Source organism: Berghia stephanieae, unplaced genomic scaffold, assembly GCF_034508935.2.
Source record: "Berghia stephanieae isolate SIO BIC M18660-M18661 unplaced genomic scaffold, UCSD_Bste_1.3 scaffold52, whole genome shotgun sequence".
Taxonomy (NCBI): domain Eukaryota; kingdom Metazoa; phylum Mollusca; class Gastropoda; order Nudibranchia; family Aeolidiidae; genus Berghia; species Berghia stephanieae.
The window spans coordinates 18,773-45,838 of record NW_027626622.1 but is presented as its reverse complement, the minus strand read 5'-3'; the positions used below and the strand labels follow the sequence as shown (position 1 = coordinate 45,838).

General features: G+C 37.7%; 3 protein-coding genes across 4 annotated transcripts; all 3 read left to right on the top strand.

Moving 5' to 3' along the window:
• Nucleotides 1-1,656: 1,656 nt before the first annotated feature.
• LOC144961977 (uncharacterized) lies at nucleotides 1,657-20,842 on the top strand. 2 transcript variants are annotated; one of them, XM_078894983.1, is made up of 5 exons: nucleotides 1,657-1,793; nucleotides 11,907-11,991; nucleotides 12,459-12,491; nucleotides 17,869-18,073; nucleotides 20,123-20,842. In XM_078894983.1, the coding sequence occupies exons 2-5, from the start codon at nucleotides 11,908-11,910 to the stop codon at nucleotides 20,689-20,691; spliced, it is 891 nt and encodes a 296-aa protein (XP_078751109.1). In that variant the 5' UTR covers nucleotides 1,657-1,793; nucleotide 11,907; the 3' UTR covers nucleotides 20,692-20,842. The 2 variants fall into 2 exon arrangements, with proteins under 2 accessions (XP_078751109.1, XP_078751110.1); XM_078894984.1 differs by lacking the exon at nucleotides 12,459-12,491.
• Nucleotides 5,396-5,997, top strand: LOC144961975 (uncharacterized; the record flags this gene model as incomplete). The annotated part of the gene is given in 1 exon segment (XM_078894980.1): nucleotides 5,396-5,997. A coding segment is annotated over 1 exon segment (122 nt), but the record flags the coding sequence as incomplete, so codon positions are not given.
• Nucleotides 20,843-21,601: 759 nt separating the features above from the next.
• On the top strand, nucleotides 21,602-22,273 carry LOC144961976 (uncharacterized). Its single transcript, XM_078894982.1, has one exon. It carries the CDS (start codon nucleotides 21,602-21,604, stop codon nucleotides 22,271-22,273), a length of 672 nt encoding a protein of 223 aa, XP_078751108.1.
• The last annotated feature ends 4,793 nt before the right edge of the window (nucleotides 22,274-27,066 follow it).

The following is a 27,066-nucleotide window of genomic DNA, read 5'->3' as shown; positions in this document are numbered from 1 at the left end:
AAAACTAATCATCCAACTAGCGGTCTAGAAGAATAACAATTCATGTCGAACTGTAGCTGATTATGATCACAATCTATTGATGCCACGCATTTAGGTAAAACACTCACAACATACGTACCTACACACAAAACTATGTGTAACCTTAAAACGTTTATAATCTGATTGAGAGAATTTAATGAGAAAAAAAATCATAAGATGGCAGTCTTAAATTAATAACAAAGAGCTCAGTGACGTAAATTTCGTTCCATCTATATCTCTCTTTTGATAGCTTCTTTCAATAATACTTACAAAGGAGATGATGACACACAAAAATAAAAATAAAACATTTCGTTTTGGTCTGTGGCTTTGTATACTGTGCCATAAAGATATTCTTGTGAAAGCATGCATGTCAATGTCAATAGACCGGAACGCCCCGCTCATACAGAGTGGAGTCGCTTTGCAGGTTTTTTACTCGCCTCATTTTTGATGATTCGTTGACGCGCCGACTGACACAAACGGAGTGGAAGCGACTTTCAGTCGTTAAATCAATCAGTTGAACTTTACTCACTGATTGAAACGAAATCGGAGTTACCAAGCTCTTTGTTATTGTTTTTAGCAAGCCATTTTTTATGATTAGTTCTCACTAAATTCTTTTAATAATCAGACTATAAACACTCAAGATTACACATAAAGGAATGCGTTGGTACCGGAGACTAAAATGATGGAAATAGGAAACTTGGGGGCTTTTTCCATAATATGTGGTTATTCAATGTCAAGTCGGTGAACATGGCATTTGCGTATAGATAGACTGCGCTTGGCCAAGGAGTTCACAACATTGCCATCTTGAAGTATAACGGACCAACACACAAACCATGTGTAACCATGAAGTTTTATAGTCTGGTTAATACAGTTTAGTGAGAACAACTCACAAACGCGGATGGCAAAAACAATAACAAAGGCCTGAGTGACGTCATCTGCATACTATCTATTGATGGTATGCATTTAAATAAAATACACACCATTTCTTCCCGATTTATCAACCTTACGAATACACACACACAAAATATCGTCCCAGAGAAATTAATGAGAAAAAATCATATATGAATATATAGAAAGCTGCGAAAACACATGAACATTTCAAGTGTATTACACATAATAAACATTATGAGCGAGAGGATGTTGACCGAACGCACCGTCTGCTATATAAAAACCTATGGCCACTTAAGAAGGTTTGCGTGTCTCTCTGTATATCGCTGTCTCCGTTAGTACGTTATAGATAGTTCGAAGATGACGTCACTCAGGCCTTTGTTATTGTTTTTTGCAATCCGCGTTTATGAGTACTTCTCATTAGCCGGATTATAAACGATAATTATTACACACAGTTTTTGTGTTGGTCCGTTTTACTTCCGGATGGCAATGTTGTGAACTTCTTAGCCAAGTGCATACTATCTATAGATAGAACGAAGCTGAGGTCACTCGGGTATTTAATTTGTTCTTGTTTTTAGTCAGCCATATTTATGAGTAGTTCTCACACAACTTTTTGATGCGTCGTCAACGCCAGCGAGACGACTCCGCGACGACCCCACTCTGGCGCGCTTCACGATTCACACTTGCCGTCATCCGAAAGAAGCATGAAATGCGATTCCGCGTCGATTCGGCATCCACTCTGTTTGAGCCCTTATTCAGTTTACACGAGATTCTTTTGTGTCAACAAAATGTGATCATGTGTTACTTGAAATAATCTTACAACTTACAAGCAAGAAATAAGATAACTTCTTGAACTTCTGGACTGTATGTGAAGAAAAAGATAGGAGGTTTGTTGTTATCAGTAAAATAAAGGCAGAACTTCCATAGTTTCAGTTTCACTGCACTTTTAATAAATTACTTAATCTTTTTGCGATTATGGATTTAATTTAGTTGCAATGTCCAATAAAGGTACCTCTCGTAAAAAAAAAAATAATAATTAAAAAAAAATAAAGGAGCGGAGAAATTTTACCGATGTTTTGACTAGAGACCAAAACGCCACATTACATCTTTTGTAGAATAGTTTTACTTCTTACTTTCTCAGATATAGGGAATCAATTTTTTTTTTAATTTGACAACATAAAAAGGGGCTGCTATTTATCTTGATCAACATAAAACATCTAGCTAGCGAAACATCGGAAAACTAAAATCAATCCGTTTGGCAGTGAGTCACAGCTTTACGAGAGTACCCCAAGAGCAATAAATTATAGTACTATTTAAGATTCATTGTCATACGTGGCGTGATTTTGCTAATTTCAAAAATAATTTGCTGAGTCAGTTGTTATTTTTTTTTTACGATTGCGGGCGACGCCATTATTACTTACTCTGTTTCCGACGTGTAGAGAGCGAGTAGCCTACACGGAGTGTGTTTCCCCAACAGTTTGGATAAGGGTTGCCAGATAATATTATATAATTAATCCAAACCATTACGAACAATAATCCGGATTTCCAATTAATAATCCAAATTTTATTTTAATGTGTCTAAAAAAAACTTGAGCTTTTATATAGTGCAATATCCACTAAATGTGCTCATAGCGTTTTACAAGGGATCCCTGGCCAACAGCAACACGTAGGACTTGACATGACGCCTGTTAGGCGATAGTAAAATATATCGGACAAAGACAACGCTGTTAACGGCCAGGTATTCATTGTACACATTAATACGGTGAGAGAATACGAGTAAAGTGCATATTCCAAGGACTGAAATATGCGCCGAGAGAGGCTCGAACCCACGACCCTCCGATCCGAAGGCGAGTGTCATACCACAAGAGTACATAGCTGCACTTTCTCTCGCTTACCCTAATAGCAAGAGAAGTAGAGAAATGATCCCACAAGAGAAATGGTAATAAATATACCGGGGGGGGGGGTTCCCCGATAATAATTATTTTAAAGATCCCCTCTTTAGGCGCTGTCAAACTACGGAAGTCCTTCAAAAGTAAAATGTATCCTTGTAAAATATGTATTTGATATGTATAATATATATATATATATATATATATATATATATATATAATATATATATATATATATATATATATATATATATATATATATGTGTGTGTGTGTGTGTGTGTGTGTGTGTGTGTGTGTGTGTTTAAAAAATCGAACCATCTCGAACCATCGACCGAATGCTCGAAACAATATTGTAGAAGTTGATCATTATTATTATATTTGAAATATTTTATAAATCGCTCCTTTTATCAAAAAATTGAGCACAATTATTTCATGGTTTTTTGTTTTTATAATACATATATATATATATATAACATTTGAATATAACTACTTAAATGGTGAATGTCCACGCTTTTGTTACCACGCTCTTAGAGCTCAACGATGCGAGAAGTTACGTGGATTGTACATGTAGTATGATGGTTTCATACTTCTTGTATTTTTTTAAATAGCACTTTCTGTTATGGTCTCCTTCTATTCGTCTTGCGGTATGCTGCGCGCCGTCGCACTTAAGTGGGGAGAAAGGATAAAACCAGTGGCGCACCTCGCTTCAACGTCATTCGCCTCCCGACTCACGTCGGGGCAATCCTAATTGAAATAAAACTATTAGATAGTAAGATTTAATAGTGTGTTATTTCTGTTTCTTTATTTGACAGGTATGTTGAACTTTTATTATTAACATTGTCATAAGCATTATTATTATTATTATTATTATTATTATTATTATTATTATTATTATTATTATTATTATTATTGCTGTTGCATTTATTGTTTTAATTATTGACATCGTGATTTCTTATTTTATTCATATCATTTCCATGGATTGTTAATGCCTTTGTGTAATGACAGTAAATCGAATACGTGCCAGTATAACTTGTATCTGTCATGAGGAAAATACTTAGTCTATTTAATTGATTACATGAGTGCTAGCAATAATCTGTTTATCACGATTACAAACTTACCACGATCTTTATTACTGGTGATTTGTAAATAATATCGGCCTACTCTAATGTTGTTGGTATAGTTATCCTGTCACTGTCACATCCCTTCCATCTATCCATCTATATCTCTCTGTATCTATCTATCTATCTATCTATCTATCTATCTATCTATCTATCTATCTATCTATCTATCCATCCATCCATCTACCGACCGACCTACGGACCTATCTATCTGTATACTTACTAATCTGTCTGCCTATGCACATATGTACCCATCTTTATATATTTACCTTTTCAATTACTTAGTATGAGATTACAGTTGGCTACATATCAATCTACCCAATAATCTATTCAACTATCTATATGCCTGTCACCTGATACACATATAGGCATAAGTACCTATTGTCTGACTAGCTGTATGCTCAGTTATCGGTCTGTCTGTCAAGCTTTCTTGGTCATTAATCGTTATAGCTGTATAATGTCCTGATGATGCCCTGCATCATAGAATTATACCAAACTTCTGAGATTGTTGGTAGTGATTTATATCTTATGCTTTTATGCTTAATGATGTTGGCATATTCGATGCCATTATCTCACTTGGTAAATATTCATGTTTTATTGATACATTCGATTATCATTATATTACTAATTTTGGCCGTATCGCCACTCGACTTACGTTGAGGGCTGAGTGCCAATCTTCATTTTCTATTCCATTATATAACATGCATTGGCCGTATCGCCACTCGACTTACGTTGAGGGCTGAGTGCCAATCTTCATTTTCTATTCCATTATATAACATGCATTGGCCGTATCGCCACTCGACTTACGTTGAGGGCTGAGTGCCAATCTTCATTTTCTATTCCATTATATAACATGCATTGGCCGTATCGCCACTCGACTTACGTTTAGGGCTGAGTGCCAATCTTCATTTTCTATTCCATTATATAACATGCATTGGTCATTCGCCTCCCGACTCACGTCGGGGGCAATCCTAATTGAAATAAAACTATTAGATAGTAAGATTTAATAGTGTGTTATTTCTGTTTCTTTATTTGACAGTGTCGCCCCTTCCTTAGAACCAATCACGACCCTGAGCATTGCGCGAGAGAAAAACTCAGCATATCTCTTGCGCAAAATAAGATCTTGTTTTGTTCTATCACTCCCTCTTCATTCGTCCCAAGCCTCAAGAAGCCTGCCACGCTGCCTGCCAAAATAGCGGCACTGGCAACTACACACATCTCATTCTCAACAACAAAAACTACACCTCATTATCAAGAAATATCTCGCCACCAAACCTCTCAGAACAACTCCATACATCCTCCCTATCAAATCTCTCTCATTTACTCCATCGACTATATTACACCTTCCTCATTAAAAACTACACGTAACTTGAAGAAAACTACAAAGAGGCTTCATTATTGTATGTACCCCCTGCAACCCAAATAACAAGATACCACAATAACAAGATTATTACATTGGCGCCCAGCGTATGGGAAGGCCCGACACTGTGAAAATAAGGACCGCTTTGACTGTGCAATAGATGATAGCGATGTTGGCTGCATAGCAACCAAGAGAGGGCATCCGATGACAACCCTAGATAACAGTGATGACAACCCACGCTGAGACAAAGAAATGAAGTGAATGATCTGATGTGCGGTGTTAATCGTATTTTCTCTTAACAGTGAAAATATTATGTTTAGAAACATTCTTTACATCAGGCCTGATAATTTTATTTTATATTTCCTTTCATTTTTTGTTGTGTGTTTTAACGTGTCATTGTATTTCATTTCTTTTGCCTTTTGTTTCGCTGCCCGGTCTGATCAACCGAGTGGTGAGACATATTTGGTGTAAATTATTTACTTATATTTCCATCCCCCCCCCCACCACCTCGAGTACCTCCTCGTCCCCTCTCCACGTGAATATTTACCTCGTTTGTTTGCTTTTATTATTATGAATTTTTAATTTGTATTTTTTCTCTCTTCCGTTACATGTTTTCACTATGCTCATTTTATAACTGCTCCATTTATTTGTTCTTGACACTTTGTCCATGCACGCAAATTTTATAGTGATTTTGTTTATGTTTATTTTGACTTGTACCTTTCTGGTCTGGGCAGTATCATGAAATTTATAACATATGTTTGCGTGTGTCAAGCACTTCACTCACAGCATGAGTTCTCAGAACACTTATCATTTTGTATGTTATGATCAGTAGAACGTAACCTCCAAGTAAATGGAAATAATAATACGTTTCCATCTTTCCTTCTTTTGGAAGACAGTTGTTAATGTTAGGTCATACTTTCTGGTTGATTGCGCACACTAAGACTCGCTGACTGGGTTAGGTGTCAGACATTCAACAACTCCTCTTTTTGCTTTTATCAGATATCTCAAGTATTGGATTCCAAGTAAATCCGGAAACAAGCCCTTCTGTCTCCCCTTTTCTCCTGCCTGCTATCAATTTCAGACAGGACTTAGTGGACCTAGTTGTTCTTTTGTTAGAGACGAAGTGTGACTTTTGAAAATGCATTTCTTTGTTTGGGGGCTTAGTTGGAATTCCCGCATTCCAATTTTCTCCCCTTTTGGCTGTTCATTTCTTAATTTTATTTTACTGTGTACTGACATTCACCATTCTAGGCGCCCCTCATCCACCTCCTACCTCCCTCCACTCCCTCTTCCCCGTCACTTACTCATCACATATTGTTAATCACTTTTGCAGTGCTTACAACTCCACCGCCCCCCACCCCCTTCTCTCTCTCTCTGTCTCACTACCTGTCCCCCCCCCTCTCTATCGCTCTCTCTCTCTCTCTCTCTCTCTCTCTCTCTCTCTTCCTCTCTCTCTCTCTCTCTCTATCTATCTATCTATCTATCTATCTATCTGTCTATCTATCTCCAACGCTCTAGTAATATGGCTGAGTTGATTCAGAATTTGATCGACGGCATCGCTGCTCTGTCGAATGAGCAAAGAATGGAATTGCTCAATGCAGTGCAGGAAACAAAGAAAACGGAGCAACCTGTCAATGTCTCAGCCGTTAGAGCTGACGCTCCACGACTGTCCACCTTTTCCGGGGATGACGGCTCCCCTTCTCATTGTTCCTTTTTGCAATGGAAACTGGAGGTTAAAGACCTCCAGTGCTCTCATATGTTCTCGGAACGCATCCTTGTGGCGGCCATGAGACGCTCTCTAAAAGGGCTACCGGCCGACCTCATTCTTCAGATGGGGGAGGAAGTGACCTGCGACGCGATCATTCAAAGTCTTGATCGACTTTATGGTAATATTTTGCCTTCTTCCGATCTCTTGCAAAAGATTGCCATCGCGTCGCAGGTAGAGAATGAAGCAGTCACAGCGTGGGCTGTTAGGCTTCAGGCCTTGGTGGCACAGGTGTCAGGCAAAGTGCCACCTCTCATTACTGCTGAAGGTGGAGCGGACATGTTGAGCGCTCATACATGATTGCATGGGCATTACGATAATTGCTATTTTATTAATTGCTATTATATTATTATCTTTTATGTATATTTTCCTCTTTATCTGGGATTAGTTGCTTATAGTTTATTAAGAAAATCGGGGACGATTTTTTGTCTTGAGGGGGAAGTATGTAGTATGATGGTTTCATACTTCTTGTATTTTTTTAAATAGCACTTTCTGTTATGGTCTCCTTCTATTCGTCTTGCGGTATGCTGCGCGCCGTCGCACTTAAGTGGGGAGAAAGGATAAAACCAGTGGCGCACCTCGCTTCAACGTCATTCGCCTCCCGACTCACGTCGGGGGCAATCCTAATTGAAATAAAACTATTAGATAGTAAGATTTAATAGTGTGTTATTTCTGTTTCTTTATTTGACAGGTATGTTGAACTTTTATTATTAACATTGTCATAAGCATTTATTATTATTATTATTATTATTATTATTATTATTATTATTATTATTATTATTATTATTATTATTATTATGCTGTTGCATTTATTGTTTTAATTATTGACATCGTGATTTCTTATTTTATTCATATCATTTCCATGGATTGTTAATGCCTTTGTGTAATGACAGTAAATCGAATACGTGCCAGTATAACTTGTATCTGTCATGAGGAAAATACTTAGTCTATTTAATTGATTACATGAGTGCTAGCAATAATCTGTTTATCACGATTACAAACTTACCACGATCTTTATTACTGGTGATTTGTAAATAATATCGGCCTACTCTAATGTTGTTGGTATAGTTATCCTGTCACTGTCACATCCCTTCCATCTATCCATCTATATCTCTCTGTATCTATCTATCTATCTATCTATCTATCTATCTATCTATCTATCTATCTATCTATCTATCCATCCATCCATCTACCGACCGACCTACGGACCTATCTATCTGTATACTTACTAATCTGTCTGCCTATGCACATATGTACCCATCTTTATATATTTACCTTTTCAATTACTTAGTATGAGATTACAGTTGGCTACATATCAATCTACCCAATAATCTATTCAACTATCTATATGCCTGTCACCTGATACACATATAGGCATAAGTACCTATTGTCTGACTAGCTGTATGCTCAGTTATCGGTCTGTCTGTCAAGCTTTCTTGGTCATTAATCGTTATAGCTGTATAATGTCCTGATGATGCCCTGCATCATAGAATTAACCAAACTTCTGAGATTGTTGGTAGTGATTTATATCTTATGCTTTTATGCTTAATGATGTTGGCATATTCGATGCCATTATCTCACTTGGTAAATATTCATGTTTTATTGATACATTCGATTATCATTATATTACTAATTTTGGCCGTATCGCCACTCGACTTACGTTGAGGGCTGAGTGCCAATCTTCATTTTCTATTCCATTATATAACATGCATTGGCCGTATCGCCACTCGACTTACGTTGAGGGCTGAGTGCCAATCTTCATTTTCTATTCCATTATATAACATGCATTGGCCGTATCGCCACTCGACTTACGTTGAGGGCTGAGTGCCAATCTTCATTTTCTATTCCATTATATAACATGCATTGGCCGTATCGCCACTCGACTTACGTTTAGGGCTGAGTGCCAATCTTCATTTTCTATTCCATTATATAACATGCATTGGTCATTCGCCTCCCGACTCACGTCGGGGGCAATCCTAATTGAAATAAAACTATTAGATAGTAAGATTTAATAGTGTGTTATTTCTGTTTCTTTATTTGACAGTGTCGCCCCTTCCTTAGAACCAATCACGACCCTGAGCATTGCGCGAGAGAAAAACTCAGCATATCTCTTGCGCAAAATAAGATCTTGTTTTGTTCTATCACTCCCTCTTCATTCGTCCCAAGCCTCAAGAAGCCTGCCACGCTGCCTGCCAAAATAGCGGCACTGGCAACTACACACATCTCATTCTCAACAACAAAAACTACACCTCATTATCAAGAAATATCTCGCCACCAAACCTCTCAGAACAACTCCATACATCCTCCCTATCAAATCTCTCTCATTTACTCCATCGACTATATTACACCTTCCTCATTAAAAACTACACGTAACTTGAAGAAAACTACAAAGAGGCTTCATTATTGTATGTACCCCCTGCAACCCAAATAACAAGATACCACAATAACAAGATTATTACATACAGCTCTTTTTACAGCTCTCTATCGATTGCATCGAGACACAGCGTGCGGCCATCTTTGAAAGTTGTGCTGTAGTTTTGATACCCCAGATATTGTCTATATCTATTTATACTGCAGATGTCAAATAAAACGTATGGGTGATGCGTTTAGTAAAATACTTATTATAATCAAGGTAGGTTAAACCTACATCGAGTTACTGGTAATTGGCAGAAAACTGTGTATATCGTCATCATCATCATCTTGATCATCATCATCATCATCATCATCATCATCATCATCATCATCATCATCATCATCACCATCATCATCATCATCATCATCATCATCATCATCATCATCATTCATCATCATTCATCATTATCACCATCATCATCATCATCATCATCATCATCATCATCATCATCACCATCATCATCATCATCACCATCATCTTCATCACCATCATCATCATCATCATCATCATCATCATCATCATCATCATCATCATCATCATCATCACCATCATCATCATCATAACCATCATCATCATCATCATCATCATCATCATCATCATCATCATCATCATCATCACATCATCATCATCATCATCATCATCATCACCATCATCATCATCATCATCATCATCATCATCATCATCATCATCATCATCATCATCATCATCATCACCATCATCATCATTATCATGGATGAAATTACACATACAGGCGCCACTCCAATGACTAATAGTAGATATATTGACTTGTAGTCAAAGTGTTATTTATCCGGAGAACAAAAAATCTAATAATATCTATAATATATTATTACTATAACTCAACTGAGAGGGTCAAGAATAGCCCAACGCCAAGCCAGCGTGTCGTAAAAGGCGACTAATGGTGTGTGATTCCCCCATCATTGAGTCACCTGGTCCTCCAGGTTGGGGGTTGGCAAAGGGTTAACACCCCTTTCTATTAAACTCAAACCGTTACAGAAACGCAGACGGTCAAACCAAATCCTTTTTTTAGCTTGGGCGACCAATATACAGAGAAGTGGTAAGACCTGGAATGAGATTTTAAAAAAAAGTTAGCTCATGATTGAGAAGGATGGAAACTGTTTGACTGTGACCTGACCCAGGGTGAAAAAGGCAATGATGATGATGATGATGATGATATTAATATTAGGTCACATCAGCGGTTTGTTTTTAATAATTTTATCGATTTAGATTTGCATTGAGATACAACGTGCGGCCATTTTTGAAAGTTTTGCTGTAACTTTTGATATCCCAGATATCTGCACCACGCAAAATTAGCCAAATTAGCAATTTAAAATAGGCGAAACTTTCTTTATGGACATTAGGTATAAAACAGCAGAACAATTTTGGTGAGTGTTGGGTTTTTTTTCACCAGATATTCCGCCACATGACAATAATCTCAGAACAAGGGAAGTAATCCATATTTTAGGGTCTTATTTTTTTAAAACGTATTCCTTTCCCATTAATTCTATATTAAATTTTTAAAATATAATTTGAAACATTTCATAATAGCTATAAGTAAGCATTTCAAAGCATCTCTTGCTGGTATTGTCTACATTAATGGTTATTCTGTTCTTCTTTATGGAAAATGTCTTAACTGTCATAAATATGGCACATTCAAATAATGAGTATAATAAATACGACTCTCGGTTATTTCCAGTTTGAATCCATTGAATTATGTATCATATTATATATTTTTTTAAAATAATTTTTTAATTATATTTAAAAAAATATTAAAACAAAAAATAATAATAATAAAAAATTTTGATTAAAAAAAAAAAGAATACATATATAAATGTATAAATATATATATATATATATATATATATATATATATATATATATATATATATATATATATATATATATATATATATAATATATACACCCTCATGAAGCCACACTCAACACGAAACATGAGATGTACAATACGTGTCCACATCGCCGGAAGTTCCTGTTAATAAACTACAAACCGGAACCACTTCAACGAACAACAACAGTCAACAAACCAACTCAGTCCTGACGATGGCTAATTAGGCCTTAAACATTAATGTAGACTCTCTCAAACATTGTGGTAAATATTACAATGATAATTCGCTCCATTACTTCATGTCGAGCACTTTTCGCACCATATTTGTATCAAACACGATTCAATGTATATATATATATATATATATATATATATATATATATATATATATATATATATATATATATATATATATATATGAGTATGAAAGCATTTGATATTGTATTTCTATAGTATTGTTTAAGAAACACCTATGTATAATATAATTATAACCTATGGCATTTGATTTCTTTCCTAAATGGCGCCTATATATGGACGTTTTTCATCATTATCATTATAATCATCTTCTTTTATTTTATTCCTACTCCTAGCATGGAGGAAATAATCGATCAAGTTGGCAAGCTAAACATTGCTGTCAAAGAATTGAAAGAGGATAATAAACATCTAAAGAATCAAGTAAGTTGTATTCTAAGGTTTGGGAGTTCTTGTTAAGATAAGGGTCAGTTAAATCAATCGATATCCGAGGACGGGTCTTCTGGTAAAATTTTTACATACGGCGGTTAACTTGGTTTCATCTTCTTTCTCATCACCAAATCATCCAATGCTATATTTATATCTCTATCTGCATCTATAATACACGTATTGAGAGAGTTTCAATTAAAACAATGAATAACGATGTGAAATTGAATTGCTCCTGGGTTCGAGCCTCGCTCGGTGCATAGTTGAGTCCGAGGAAACGGCTCTTTATTCACATTCTCTAACGGTTAAGGTGATAAATGAGTACCTGGCTGTTAATAGTGTTAACTACTCAAGATTCGATTATAGAATATAATTCTAGAATATTGTTCTTGTAAACTACTCAGGATTCGATAATGGAATATTGTTCAAGCTTTTATATTATATCTCTTATTTATCCGTCATAGATACTGGAGGAAAAAGCATCCCTTAAGACTGAGGTAAATGTTTTCATCACGATGATGATGATGATCATCATCATCATCATCATCATCATCATCATCATCATCATCATCATCATCATCATCATCATCATCATCATCATCATCATCATCATCAGCAGCAGCAGCAGCAGCAGCAGTAACAACAACAACAACAACAACAGCATCGTTGTCGTTGATATAATTATCATTTTCATCATCGTTGTAATGGTCGTCATAAACAATATCATATCATTATCATTCCATACTAGTTGTCCTCTCTCTCTCTCTCTCTCTCTCTCTCTCTCTCTCTCTTTCTCTCTCTCTCTCTCTCACTCTCTCTCGCTCTCTCTCTCTTGCAATATATATATATATATATATATATATAATATATATATATATATATATATATATATATATATATATATATATATATATATATATATATATATATATATATCAAGGGCAGCTATACTGAAAGGACATTCATGGCGAATTTTCAGACAACGCTAGTGGGGGCCAACTAAAAATCTAGAAAATTCACTCCAAAATTTATCTAAGGGTGTAATAGGGCAAGATCTGCCCTTTTAAAGAGTAACTGTGAGTTCTGGGTCAAAAAAATATTGGATAATTATTATTATCAGTAGTGAATAAGAGTAGACAAGAACAGAAAGGATGTGTAGATATTCTAAAAACTGACCTTATGATGAATAATTCAGGATGGTTTCTTTACAAGCTTGAAGTATACATCATATGTAAGATGATGATGAGGATGCGCAATTAGATGAAATGGAAAGGAGCTGTGTAATATCAACTAAGGGAGGTAATTTGTGGAAGATGATCCCAAGAAAAATATCAATACCGAAATATCTACTAAGGGATGCACTACCTAGTAATAAAGAGACATAGTTTCTTTTAAATAATCCATAAAAGTGCACTGAACAATACTCACAATATTCATTCCAGTACACATATCTCAATTGCAGTTATGGTCTCTTGATTTTTTTTCTTTTTTCTTTTTTAATACTATATTACTATATTTCATCCCTATGTCTAAACATTGTTGATATATACCATCACCTGTGGGTCAGCCGTAATGCAGCGCCCCTTAAGCTTGAGGCAAGGTGACCCATTGCCACACAGTGCAGTGGACGGAATCGCTCCCTGTACACTCAGTTGCTAAGCGAAGACTGAACATCTGCGCAACACTACTCTTTGAACCAAAAAACAAAATTCTTCCAAATCAATTTTAAAATAATAAATTGCTGACCTATCAGGAACAGTTATAAATGATCTGAATGATGAAGATGAAACATGGGAGGAATAGAGCTGTACAATGTAGGGGGCAATCTGTGGAGGGCGATCCCACAATAAAATATTAATTACTGAGTTAACACTAGAGGCCATGAGATCAGTATTAGATAATCATTTTCAATAACGAACAAATCGTTTTTTGATGTGATTCTTATTTTAGAGACCAAAACAGTCATTAAAGTGATTGATTAATTCAACATTATTCATAAAAGAGGACCTGGGAATGGTACCTGCATTATATCAAAATGATAGAATATCAAAAGTTTCAGCAAGAGTAATTACCCGATCGTGCTTGCTACAAAATGACAGAATAATAGATGGCCACACTTTCATGACATACTTAATTCAATCATCTTACTTTCCTAATCTGCCAATCGGGCTTTCTTGGTGGAATTTTGGTAGAGAATGGAATATTTGTCATGGTCTTTGTCTAACCTGTGGAGGCCATGAAGCAAAACGTTTGCCAACTGTCGCAAAAGGGATTTTGAATTGAGTTCAAAATCGTAAAAATAATTTATGACTGACAAAACTCGTATTAACTTTTGCCGACAACAAGCTCGCTCCTTATGCTTTTTCACGAAGCAAAGTCCCACTTTCACAAGTTTGTATGTTGAGAGATGGGACACTTTCAGTCCCCCTCGAGAAACTTCTTCAATAAAATCCTGAGCCTCTGTTGACAGGAGGGGTTCTTCCTTATCATTAAGTTGCAGCTCATCAACACATTTCGCTTCCAACCATTCAGCAACGTATGCTATTGAGCTCTCTTCCTCACACGTCAAGGAAATGGCAGTCATGCAATGTTTAATCCATGATGCATTATCGTTTGTCAATTCTGCATAGCAAGAGTGAGATTTCTGGGAGGTGCTTTGATCCATCTCGACAAAACAAGAAAGAGGCTACAAATTTTATCAATCGCTTTTTGTAAGATGTAAAAACGTCGCTTGCATTCATGAAAGCATTTGCACCTGTGTTCTGTCGATACACAGAAAATTCTCCTTCTATCCTATCGCTTTGAATATCTCGGAGCAGGACATAGTAATATCCTACATCAAAAAGATACTGACAAACAGCAATAATTCCCTGGGTAGTTTGAAGGAGAGCCTTGTGTGTGTCATGAGTCAAGCATTTCTGTCGACATGCTCCTTGTCCAGAGGTGCCACTTTGGAAACGTTTAAGAAACACAAGCAAGTTTGTTGAACTTTGTTGCTGCACTTGACTACACGGATCTCTTGTCCTCAAGTCTTGTCGTTTCCTGCACACATTCATGGCTTTCCACCACTCCAATACCATTTCAATAAAGTCAGCGGTTTCAGCAGCATCTTTCAAACGGAGTGCAGCAACAACTTTGTCATTGAATACTTGAAGTAAAACATTCTGTAGCTGGATGCGCCTTGGTCGTACTGATGAGTTGGTATGTAGTGTCATCTCTAATATATTAGATCTCTCCGAGTCATACAAATTTTTAACATCATCGAAACATCCAACCTTCTTCCCATCAACCGACAACAGTTGCTGCTTCTCATACATTATACATTTTATAATATGAACAGTGTGGAAGAGTAAAAACCAAACTCTGTCTTCTACCAAGGGATGTCTAGCTTGATAATCTGTAATTCTTGAAAACAATTTACAATACTGTTGGTTTATTTTATGATTATCTGTTATGGATCCAATGACAGTGCACCCGGCTTTTTCCACAGCAGCTGCAGCTGTTTTCACGACATCAAATTGGTATTTCGCAGTCAACTTATGAACAGGATTCACCGACACCATGATGCTTGGACCTCCATGAAGGCATTTGAGCATTACACACAGCATTGATGTTGCTTTCTTATTTGGATTATTCAAAGCCATACCACTCAGAACGCCAGCAGAAAAAGAAAGAGACGGACAGATTTTTACTTCATCCACAAGCAAAAATGATACCTTTTGTTTGTCATCTAATTTCATACAAGTTCTTCGAAGAACATGATCCACATCAGTGGCAAAAACTATTGCTTGCAGTTTTGTTTTACTTGGCAACACAAGAACTTCTCTTAATTGCTCGTAGCTGCATTTGGGAAATATTTCAAAAGCGAAGCAGTAATCATTTGTTAAATATTCTTTCCGTCTTAAAAGCTGGAGCTGCCTTGTATTAAAAGTAAGCTTTTTTTACTTGTTCACGTCCATTGATTCAGTAGACTGTTGAAGGACCATAACTGCCTTGTCGAGCAGGCCATCTAAAGGAGGGTCATAATTGAGGGCGCAATCAATAGCCTCCATGAATTGGGTATAGGAAGAAAGGCCATTGTTAGGGTTTATATCTTTCCAAATGAAACATTTAGTCCATTTTTAAAAGCTGACATAGTAAGAGGGGAACACATTGTGGATTTATTATGTACAATAACAGACAAATAGCTCTCAATGTAGTTCTCCGTCATGAAAACACATACATGTTTATCTTTACATTTTGATGTAAGTAATTTGTAACTGCTGGAGTCGTACTTTTTAAAGAGGTGTTTCTCTGGTTCAAAGTCTTCAAAAGAACTAATTTTGTCGATTTTGAGGAAGTACTCCAGTTGTCTGTCTTCTGCTGGAGCAGGGCGCGGAGGTGGCTTTTCTGTAGGAAGGACTGATTGAGGGACACTGATGACGCTTGGAGGGTCTTTGGACGATCGGTTCCACCAGGTAGAATTTTCATTGGAATACCTGCAGGCCAATGTCTTTCACAAATTACAAATTCTGTCGGATGTGGTTTAAAATTATCACGCGGAAGGAGTTTGCTTAACCATATTTGCTGTTCTGGTTCCTCTTTAGGCAATCTGATTACACATTTGTTGGCTTTATTGTAATTGCCATTGCAATTCGCAACACCACATTTTGCCCATCTTGAAATTGCTAGCAAATCAAGTCCATCAACATCAGATTCACAAAAGGTAAAATTTTACGTGAGGCAAAACATGGAAAAGAAAACTATATCAGCAAGGTACTAATCCCATAGGATAGACAGCCATATCACAGCAACATCAGATCCATTTGAGTCATAACTATATATATATGATATATATTAAGATTACAAGTTCCATTCCATATGGTAACATTAGATCCACAATCATTCGGTAAAAAACAATCGTTAATGAAGTACTAGCACTAGTACACTATGGGTAGACTATAGTGAAGTAGGAAGGACTAATTATAAGATGTAGTTCTGTTAGTCTCTAAGTATTACGGTCAAGTTGACGTGACGAGCGAAGGGATCCCCCAAGAATAACGCACTAGACTAAGACAATAAAGTCAATATCAGTAAATCATACATGGAAAAAAGACAAATATAAAGCAACAGGCCTCCACAATAAGAAAAAGAAACAGTACAGTAATCCAAATCAGGATGTCGGATGTTCGAGTCTGGTCACGATCTAGGACTAGCCAACGAGCGAATCGATAGAAATCGCAATCATGACAATGGGTCTATCATCGGCAGAAATTACCGCCAAATACAAATAGGTTGTAAACATTTATTATATAGTAATTTTTTATTGGTACTTACAACTTTTCAAAGATTCTGGCGCGATAAATATTTAGTCATGAAACATCCTCTGCAGATTCTTACTTTCGATTTTGAACAGAAACCAAACTTAATCACTCGGTTTGTAAGCGGCCGTCATAAAAAATAGTTTACACTTACAAGTACAAATTTTGATAGTTCACTCTTTTTTTGGGTGTATATTCAAATAGTTCAAGACCTAAGAAATATTATTTTAAAACGTTTGGTCGCCAATTAACCAATTTAATGTACCGAAATTAAAAGAACAGATTCAATTATTGCGGATTCAACGGCAATGTACCAAGGCAGAAAAAATAGTATTTTTGTTTGAAATCCTTATCAAACCAATGGCCCACATTAGCAGGGGCTGAAAATCAAGAGTGAGTCTCCTTTCTATAGAACTCCTTTATATATATATATATATATATATATATTATATATATATATATATATATATATTATATATATATATATATATATATTAGTCTTAGTTCAGTTTTTAAAAGAAGAATAATTGCATTCATTTGTACAGACCTTTTTTTCCAATTCTTTCCATAATAGTTGCAATCCATGAAATCTGAGATAATAGCAGTGCTTCAGAATAATCAACAACAAACTCAACCTCCACAACAACAACAGCAACAGCATCTGCAGCAACAACAACAACAACAACAACATCAACAACAACAACGGAAACCGATCCTCACACCGATTCCTACGGGCATATTCAGCGATACGAAATTTTTAACAACGGAAGAGAGAAGAGGTAAGTGGTAGCCATTATGTCTTGTTGTAGTGAGTGTCGCTTAGGTCAAAAGACTTTTGTATACCTTGGCCCATTTTCATGAACGAGGACAAGATTTAGTTATTTACTTGTCTAGTAAATGACTATCTAGTCTTAAGCAAAAATGGAGCAAGTGTCTAAAAGTGTTCTTTGACGCAAACCTTCGAATTCGAGTTTCCGTTCACTCGCAACTCGCCAGCCGATTAGATTCCGTTTGTTTTTAAATTTTACTCAAAAATATGTGTACTTTCCAAGATCTGCACTTATCTCATAGTTTTTTTGAGCCAGTGTCAAAAGTAACAGGCCTCTGTCATTCGTAACCGATGTATTTTCCTTCCGGATCAAAGCTCTCTCAATCTAAAAATAACTGTTGTCTTGTCGACGCTATGATGTATCCTAGTAACTAACTTCAGACTCAACTTGAAGTCCGGCCTCATGAGTAAATAACTAAAACTTGGCCGAAGGTGCCGTGATTCTAGTATGGGGCTTGCTTAGTCAGCTTACATGAAATCTGATTTTTTCAAGTCCTTGACTAAAGTCAGAGACTAAGCGCTGGTCCGCGTTCATGAAAACGGGTCCTTGTCAGATGTAACGCTTTTAGAAGATGTAATTCTCGAAAACAAAAGCTGTTTTAATTAAATATAACAAAACCTATGGGTTTTAACGAGAATTTAAGCAAAAATACCATATCCCCTGTCTGTTGTATCTAATGGGTCTTTTTTAAGAATGATTCCTGAAGACTTAAAATTGGCAAAATGTTACGCATATTTATTTAAAAGAAGGAAATCATAGCATCGCTGAAAGTTATAGACCAATTAGTTTAACGTGTATGTTATGTAATGCTCTGGAATCTATAATAAAAGATGGGACTGGGCTGTTCTTACATGAACATAGGTCTATTGAGTAGTTGCCAACATAAATTGAATAAGTAACCCAATAATTAAATGTAATGAATTTTTTTTCTGAAATGTTTGATGATGGCAAAAGCATAGATGGTATCTTGACTTACGAAAGGTTTTGACACGATCCCCTTATTAAATGTAATTTAAAAAGACAGAAAAATACAGAATAACGGGCAATATCATTAATTGGATTAAATATTTGTTATCAAATGGAATCAACGGGTTGTTGTAAACGGTGAAATGTCAGATCTTAGAATGTTTTAAGTGGTGTGCCCCACGTTAGTGTTTTTAGTCCACTGCTTTTTATAACATACAATTATGACAGCTATGTGTACTCTCTAAAACATGTAATTTATTTGCAGATGATATGAAGATATATGAAGATTCGGATAGACACAGGATTTTTAGGCGGAAATTGCTTCTCTTTATAAGCAAATGTAATGCTTTGCATATTGGAAGAAATCGTCCTAGTCATGACTTTTATCATACTGAAATTTCTGTGCCAAATCATTGGACGTGACAGAATTTGAGAAGGATATTGGTGTTATAAATGACCCATTTAAAACTCTTTTCCAATCCATAATTAGATATCATTCAGAGGAATTTATATGTTTTGATAAAATATGTCATTAGGATACACACTGATACGAGTACAGTCCAGCACATTTCCCGTTTTCTTTCAGTTAGCTTGTTTTTTTTGTTTTTTTTAAAAGGGTTTTACGGCGCTTGCAGCACATTTAGGTTATATCAGCGCCGGTAAAAAGGAAGAAAATTGTATAGTAAAAAGTTCTAGAATTACAATTAAAGCATCCAAGAAAAGGTAAGACAAAGGGGAACTGGGAACAAATAGGGATCAGATGTAGATTCCAAGAGCATACCATCAATGTACTTAGTCTGAGATCACCTATAAGTCTCATCTGGACACAAGCTTGAAATATCTCAGCGGTACTTTATAGGCTTTATAGGATTTACTGTACTAACGTGTTCAAATATTGATTTCTATCCGATAATCACAAGTACTTTGATCACATTTTAGTTGATATTCCGCAAAGCAAAAGTTCATTTTAAAATGTTGTTGTTCTATCATACTTAACATATTTCGATGTTGATTTCTATCCGATAACAACAGACCTCAAGTTTGAAATGAATTCTACCGACCTCACCGTCTCCTTGTTTAACAACCTGAAACCTGCGGTCTTTAGCGATTTCAAAATGAAGAATAAAGCAGACGACAAGAAGCCCATCGCAAGCTTTATTCAGAGGGGACGATTCAGCACGCCCATTTCAGGAAGTTATCGCTTTGATGTCACTGGAAAAATGCAGCATAATCATGACCAGGAAGTTGTCAATGCCGAGTGGTATCTGTGTGGGATACCTAAGGAAGATGATATGTTTAGTGAGAAAAATATTAGTTGGTATAGCTTTGATGATAGCGATAGTTGTGAATCAAGTGATGGTGTCGATGATGATGCTGCAAAAAATGAAAAAGAAGAAGCTATGAAAGAACGAGAGAGAGTGTTTAATGAAAAGAAAACGCGTCACTTGTTGTTTACAATCGGTTTGAGTGGGACAGGCGAGGCGCCGGTCGGGGTAGATTGTGACAAAGATTTTGTATTCTGGATTGAGGTGGTTGTCGTGGATGGTGGGTTTTATAATAACTGTAATGAGTGTAGTTTCACAGGTTGCTTAGTGTGTTGAGGAAACGATTGAAAGGGAAAGCTATCAAACGTAATGGAGCTGTGCATTAAGTTCGATACTAGGATGGGAAAGATTCAAAGAATGATAGAGAGAGAGAGAGAGAGAGAGAGAGAGAGAGAGAGAGAGAGAGAGAGAGAGAGAGAGAGAGAGAATCAGATATTATTCTCACTCAGCCCCAGCCCTCTATCCTATTATTGCTCGCCCTCCCTAGAGATTTTTGTAAAAAATATTAAACAAAAGTTAATACAACAGCTTCAAAAAAAGAACAAAATACCAAGCATGGAACGTTTCGGACCCAAAACCCTTCTTCAGCTAAGAACAAAAAACATTAAACAGATTGAAGATCAGTATTATTTTTTTTAGTAATGCTATTTATGGTTTCATTGTTTTTTTTTGTTTTTTTTTGTTTGTTTTTTTTTGTTTTTGTTTTTTTGTTGGCTGAAGAAGGGTTATGAGCCCCCGACACGTTCCGTGTTTGGTATTTTGTTTTGTTTTGAAACTGTCCTATCAATTTTTTTTTATTACTTTTTACAGTCCACAGCTTCTAGCAGCTTAGTATCGCTTGAGAATTTTGGTAATTTAAAAGAATTAATAGTATATTCTCAATTTATTGATAAATAACATTGATTTCATTCAACTGCTAATAATAATACTGTGGCGATCATCGCATCGACATACACTGATGAACTCTTTTATATGTGAATTACGTAACGTTGTAATGTGGTATCTTTCTCTTCGTCTTACTCACTTCTACTTTCACTTTCACTTTCACTCGAAAATAAACAGCACAAACTCTGAGTAACAACTGTGTTCAATTTATCATTTACCACGCTACATTGGTGACCCCGACAGGTGAGACGTATTTTTCACCTCAACACAAACCATTTATTAACTTCAAACAAGTACAAATATGGAATTAGCGGCAGTAGCTGTTAAACTACCCACTTTCTGGTCCACAAGCCCAGTGGCATGGTTCGCGCAAGCCGAGGCACAGTTTGCGCTTCGCGGAATACTCGCAGATGAAACGAAGTATTATCATGTTGTTGCGGCACTCGACACAGACACAGCAAACCGCGCACTGTCAATCCTGACCACACCTCCTACAAACAACAAATATGACACTATTAAAAACTTTTTACTTTCGGCCTACCAAATGACAGAGGAAGAAAGAGCCCAAGCCCTTTTTAATTTACAAGGGCTAGGTGACAACAAACCGTCGGTGCTGATGGACAAAATGCTTGCTCTCCTGGGTAACCACGAACCTTGTTTCCTATTTCGTCACATTTTTTTGCAACAGCTCCCCGACTACATCCGCGCACCTCTTGCAAACTCAAGTTCTAAAACAAATCCTAGACTTTTGGCCCAAGAGGCAGATCAGCTTTTTGTCTCCATATCAACACATTTTGACAACGTACACCAGATCAGACAGAAATATACAAAGAAAACCCCAACAGAACCCCAATCTGCACTCTGCTGGTATCATAGGAAATATGGGAAAGATGCGAAGAAATGCCTGCCCCCTTGTCAAAAATTCGGCCTCAACAAAGAACAGGGAAACGATCGACAGGGTCAACAACTTTAAACGTCACGAGCGTTGGCCCTGGTAGTAACAAGCAACTTTTCGTGACAGATAAACATTCAGGCTCACACTTTCTTGTTGATACCGGTGCACAAGTGTCCGTCGTCCCAGCGACCTGGCGTGACAAAAATTCCTGCCCTCCACACCCACCACTTCAAGCAGCGAATGGAACAACTATTAAAACATATGGCTCGCGCAACGTGTCATTAAAAATCAACGACCGTGTGTACCAAGCGCGCTTGATCATTGCAGAAGTTAAACATCCTCTTCTCGGCGCCGACTTCTTACGTGCTCATAACTTGTTGGTGGATTTACGACGGGGCCGTCTCATCGAAGCAGACTTTTATGTTTCATCACCATGTTCAGTCCAAACGATTGAAACACAGGAATTAGCCATGATTGAAACAACGTCTAATCCATTTCGAAGAATTCTGAACGAATTTCCAGAGCTGCTACAACCAACATTCTCCACGGAGGAAGTCAAACATGGCATACGCCATCATATTCCAACCACCGGCCCTCCCGTCTTCGCCAGAGCCCGACGACTTACACCAGAGAAGCTACTCCTAGCCAAAGAGGAATTTAGTGAAATGGAAAAGATGGGCATTGTTCGGAAATCAAGCAGCCCGTGGGCATCACCACTACACATGGTACCCAAATCAAATGGCAGTTGGCGCCCCTGTGGAGACTATCGTCGCCTCAACGAAAAAACAACTCCAGATCGTTACCCAATACCTCACATTCACGATTTCACCGCCCAATTGGCAGGAAAATCTATCTTTTCAAAGATAGATCTTGTCCGCGGTTACCACCAAATTCCCGTCCATCCCGACGATGTGCCCAAAACTGCTGTCATTACCCCTTTCGGTCTTTTTGAATTCCTAAGGATGCCTTTCGGGTTAAAGAATTCAGCACAAGCCTTTCAACGCCTGATGGATACACTCTTCCAGGATATGAGCTGCACGTTTGCCTATTTAGACGACATCCTTGTAGCCAGCCAAAATGAAAAAGAACACAAACTTCACCTCAAAGCAGTTCTTAAACGACTCAGCGATTTCGGCCTTGTAATACGCCTGGAGAAATGTGTCTTTGGTGTAACCACCATAGATTTTCTTGGACATCGGGTTACGAAATCTGGAACAATCCCCCACCCAGACAAAGTGGATGCAATTACCGATTTTCCAAAACCGACAACTGTAAAAGGCCTGCAAGAATTTCTAGGAATGATAAATTTCTATCACCGGTTCATTCCCCACGCGGCAGAATTATTACACCCCCTCTACCAATCGATGAAGGCCATGAAACCAATTCATAAACTGGTTTGGACTGAAGAAATGACAAAAGCCTTCGAAGACAGCAAAACAGCACTCGCTCAAATCACCATGTTGGCTCATCCCGAAGTAGAAGCACTTATTGCCCTGTCAACAGATGCGTCCGACCTGGCTGTGGGGGCAGTGTTTCAACAATTTGTGGACGGTAAATGGCAACCGCTAGGTTTTTTCAGCCGCCAACTAAGACCACCAGAGCAAAAATATAGCACGTACGACAGAGAACTCCTTGCCTTACATTTAGCCATCCGACATTTCCGTTTCCTCCTGGAAGGCAGAAAGTTCACTGCCTATACCGATCACAAACCACTCGCCGATGCAATGGCAAAGGCAACTGATCCTTGGACAGCCCGACAACAACGACAGCTTGCTTTCATTTCTCAATTCACCACGAACATTCGCCACATATCCGGAAAGTCGAATACAGTAGCTGATTGTCTGTCTAGAGCTGGGATCAGTAGCGTTACCCTCGGAATAGACTACGCTGCCATGGCAAAGGACCAAATGGACGAGGAAAACCAAACTCCCTACCATACCGCCTACCCAAGCCTCAACATAGTCCCTATGCCAATCACAGAAGACGGACCTATACTTAAATGCGATACAGCGACAGGAAAACCCCGCCCGATTGTTCCCGAAAATTTCAGAAAATCTGTTTTTGACATCATACATAACCTTTCTCATCCCGGAAGGAATACAACAAGGAGGCTGATAGCCGACAAATTTGTATGGCCCGACATGAGAAGACAGATAAATAAATGGACAAGCGAGTGTTTACCTTGCCAGAGATCAAAGGTGCACACACATGTCAAAGCCCCACTTGAGACATTTGAAGTTCCCGCTAAACGTTTTAGTCACATTCATGTCGATTTAGTCGGCCCTTTGCCTCCATCTGACGGGTATACTCATCTCTTCACAATTATAGATCGGAACACCCGTTGGCCTGAAATTGTACCTTTACGGAGTACTACAGCGAAAGACTGCGCAAATGCTCTAGTCCATGGTTGGATCTCCAGGTTTGGAACACCTCTAGACATCACATCAGACCGCGGACCACAATTTACTTCCTCTCTTTGGACAGAAGTATCGCTCCACCTTGGCGCTCGCATCCATAGAACGACAGCATATCATCCACAATCCAATGGGATGATTGAAAGGTTCCATCGGACATTGAAAACATCCCTGAAAGCTCGCCTTACAAACCCAAACTGGCTAGACGAACTGCCATGGGTTTTGCTTGGTCTCCGAACAGTTCCCAAAGAAGACATCGGCGTGTCAGTTGCAGAGCTCGTTTATGGTGAACCACTCACCGTTCCCGGGGAATTTGTCTCGGAAACCACCTCCCCATGGTCGGCGCACACATTCCTGGCACAAAAGAGAACAGAAACCTTCAATAAAGCTCCATACAACAATCACCCAGCATCTCAACACGGCAAATCCAGCTCGTTTGTACCTCATCGTCTAACCAAGGCCAAATATGTGTTTCTACGGAACGACGCCCACTGTGGACCGCTCGGTCGTCCTTACACGGGACCCTTTCAGGTCATCGAAAAAAACTCAAAGACATTTCTCGTCGACGTGGGTGGACGACACGAGCATGTATCTATCGATCGTCTGAAACCTGCTCATGTTGACCTGACAACACCAGTGCCTGTTTCCGACCACCGTAGGCGTTGACGACCTCCAAACCCAACCAGTGAGAACGAACCAGAAGTCGTCCAAGCCCCAAACCAACCAATACCAGATACGACAATTACGCGGGCTGGACGTTGCACGAGACGTCCCAAATACCTGGACGACAGTGTATGTCTGTGCTGGGGGGAGTTGTGTGGCGATCATCGCATCGACATACACTGATGAACTCTTTTATATGTGAATTACGTAACGTTGTAATGTGGTATCTTTCTCTTTGTCTTACTCACTTCTACTTTCACTTTCACTTTCACTCGAAAATAAACAGCACGAACTCTGAGTAACTACTGTGTTCAATTTATCATTTACCACGCTACAATACCATGTGATCATTTCTTTTTAAAAAGTAGTTTCCCGTACTCTGGAAAGGCACTTAAACAACGTTTTGGCCAGAAAACGTGTCCTTCAAACATCGAACGACTTAATTGTCCCTCATCTTGGCAAAAACTCTCAAACCTGGACGGGGCCTCGTGATCTACATGTATATATGAAGGACGAGTATTCTGGCCAAAGTTTTGCATAAGTGTCTTCTGGTGTTTTCTGGCCAAACTTATAATTAAATACGTGTTTTCCAGAGCACGGCAGTTAAATGGTTAATCGTGCGTATATTATTCTTTAAATTAAGTTATAAATATACTAATGAGAGAAAAGCTTCCACAGCTAAATTGATCATGCCTCATTATGGTGCGGCTATGTGGTCAAGTGGTATGACACTCGCTTTCGGATCGGGAGGTCCTGAGTTCGAGCCTCGCTCGGCGCATAGTTGTGTCAATGGAAAAGGCTCTTTACTCACATTCTCTCACCATACTCGGATGTAAAATGAATACCTAGGCGTTAACAGCATTGTCTCTGTCGGAAAAAAACTGTAATATCGCCAGGCGTCATGTCTCGTTCTACGTGTTACATGTTGCTGTTGGTCAGGGACCCCTTGTAAAGCGCTTTGAGTACATTAAGTGGATATTGCTCTATATAAAAGCTCAGGGTTTTTTTTTGTTGTTTTTTTTTAAATAAAAATTGGCAACACGACTTGCTTTCTGTAATTTGGTTCCATGCAAGAAACTTTAGACCAAGCTAAGAAAGCAGAGTCTGTTTAGAGAGAACTGTGGTTCAGTTTTACTCAAAAATATAATATTAATATGTCTTTTCATAATGACTTGTTTGATATTTAAAATAGTCATACTGGATAAACATTACGGAGAGCTTGTTTACTAGTGTCTGTGTTTTTTTCTTTTTTAATATTTGCCTATATTTATGTATAATAATTTAAATGTTGGAAAAGGATTATAATGATCTAATATATTTCTATTTATTCTTATTTCTTACTTGCTATAAGTCCTATGTACTATGAATAATCTACATAATATTTGATATTGACCATGATAATGAACTGATTATTGTGCATATAGATAGTATGCGCTTGGCTAAGAAGCTCATAACATTGCCACCCGGAAGTACAACGGACCAACACACAAACCCTGTGTAACCATGAACTTTTATAGTCTGGTTAATACAGTTTAGTGAGAACAACTCACAAACGCGGATGGCAAAAACAATAACAAAGGCCTAAGTGACGTCATCTTCGAACTATCTATTGTTAGGGTTGTGTGAGTTTTGAAGACGAGGTTCATTCTAAACATTCTTAAAATCAAAAGAATTGCACGTGACGAGTCGTTAACGACGAGTCGCTTGACACTGACCACAAACTGGCGCCAAAAGACAAGTCTTTTGCCGCAGGAGAAAACAAATCGTGAGTTGTAGTCACTAGTTGAACCAATG

Excerpts from the sequence above, each read along its gene's own strand:
- LOC144961977 (XM_078894983.1), top strand. The coding sequence starts at position 11,908 with ATGGAGGAAATAATCGATCAAGTTGGCAAGCTAAACATTGCTGTCAAA. Across the intron at positions 11,992-12,458 it reads ATAAACATCTAAAGAATCAA|ATACTGGAGGAAAAAGCATC; the intron begins GTAAGTTGTATT and ends TATCCGTCATAG. Across the intron at positions 12,492-17,868 it reads AAGCATCCCTTAAGACTGAG|TTGCAATCCATGAAATCTGA; the intron begins GTAAATGTTTTC and ends TTTCCATAATAG.
- LOC144961976 (XM_078894982.1), top strand. The coding sequence starts at position 21,602 with ATGGAATTAGCGGCAGTAGCTGTTAAACTACCCACTTTCTGGTCCACA.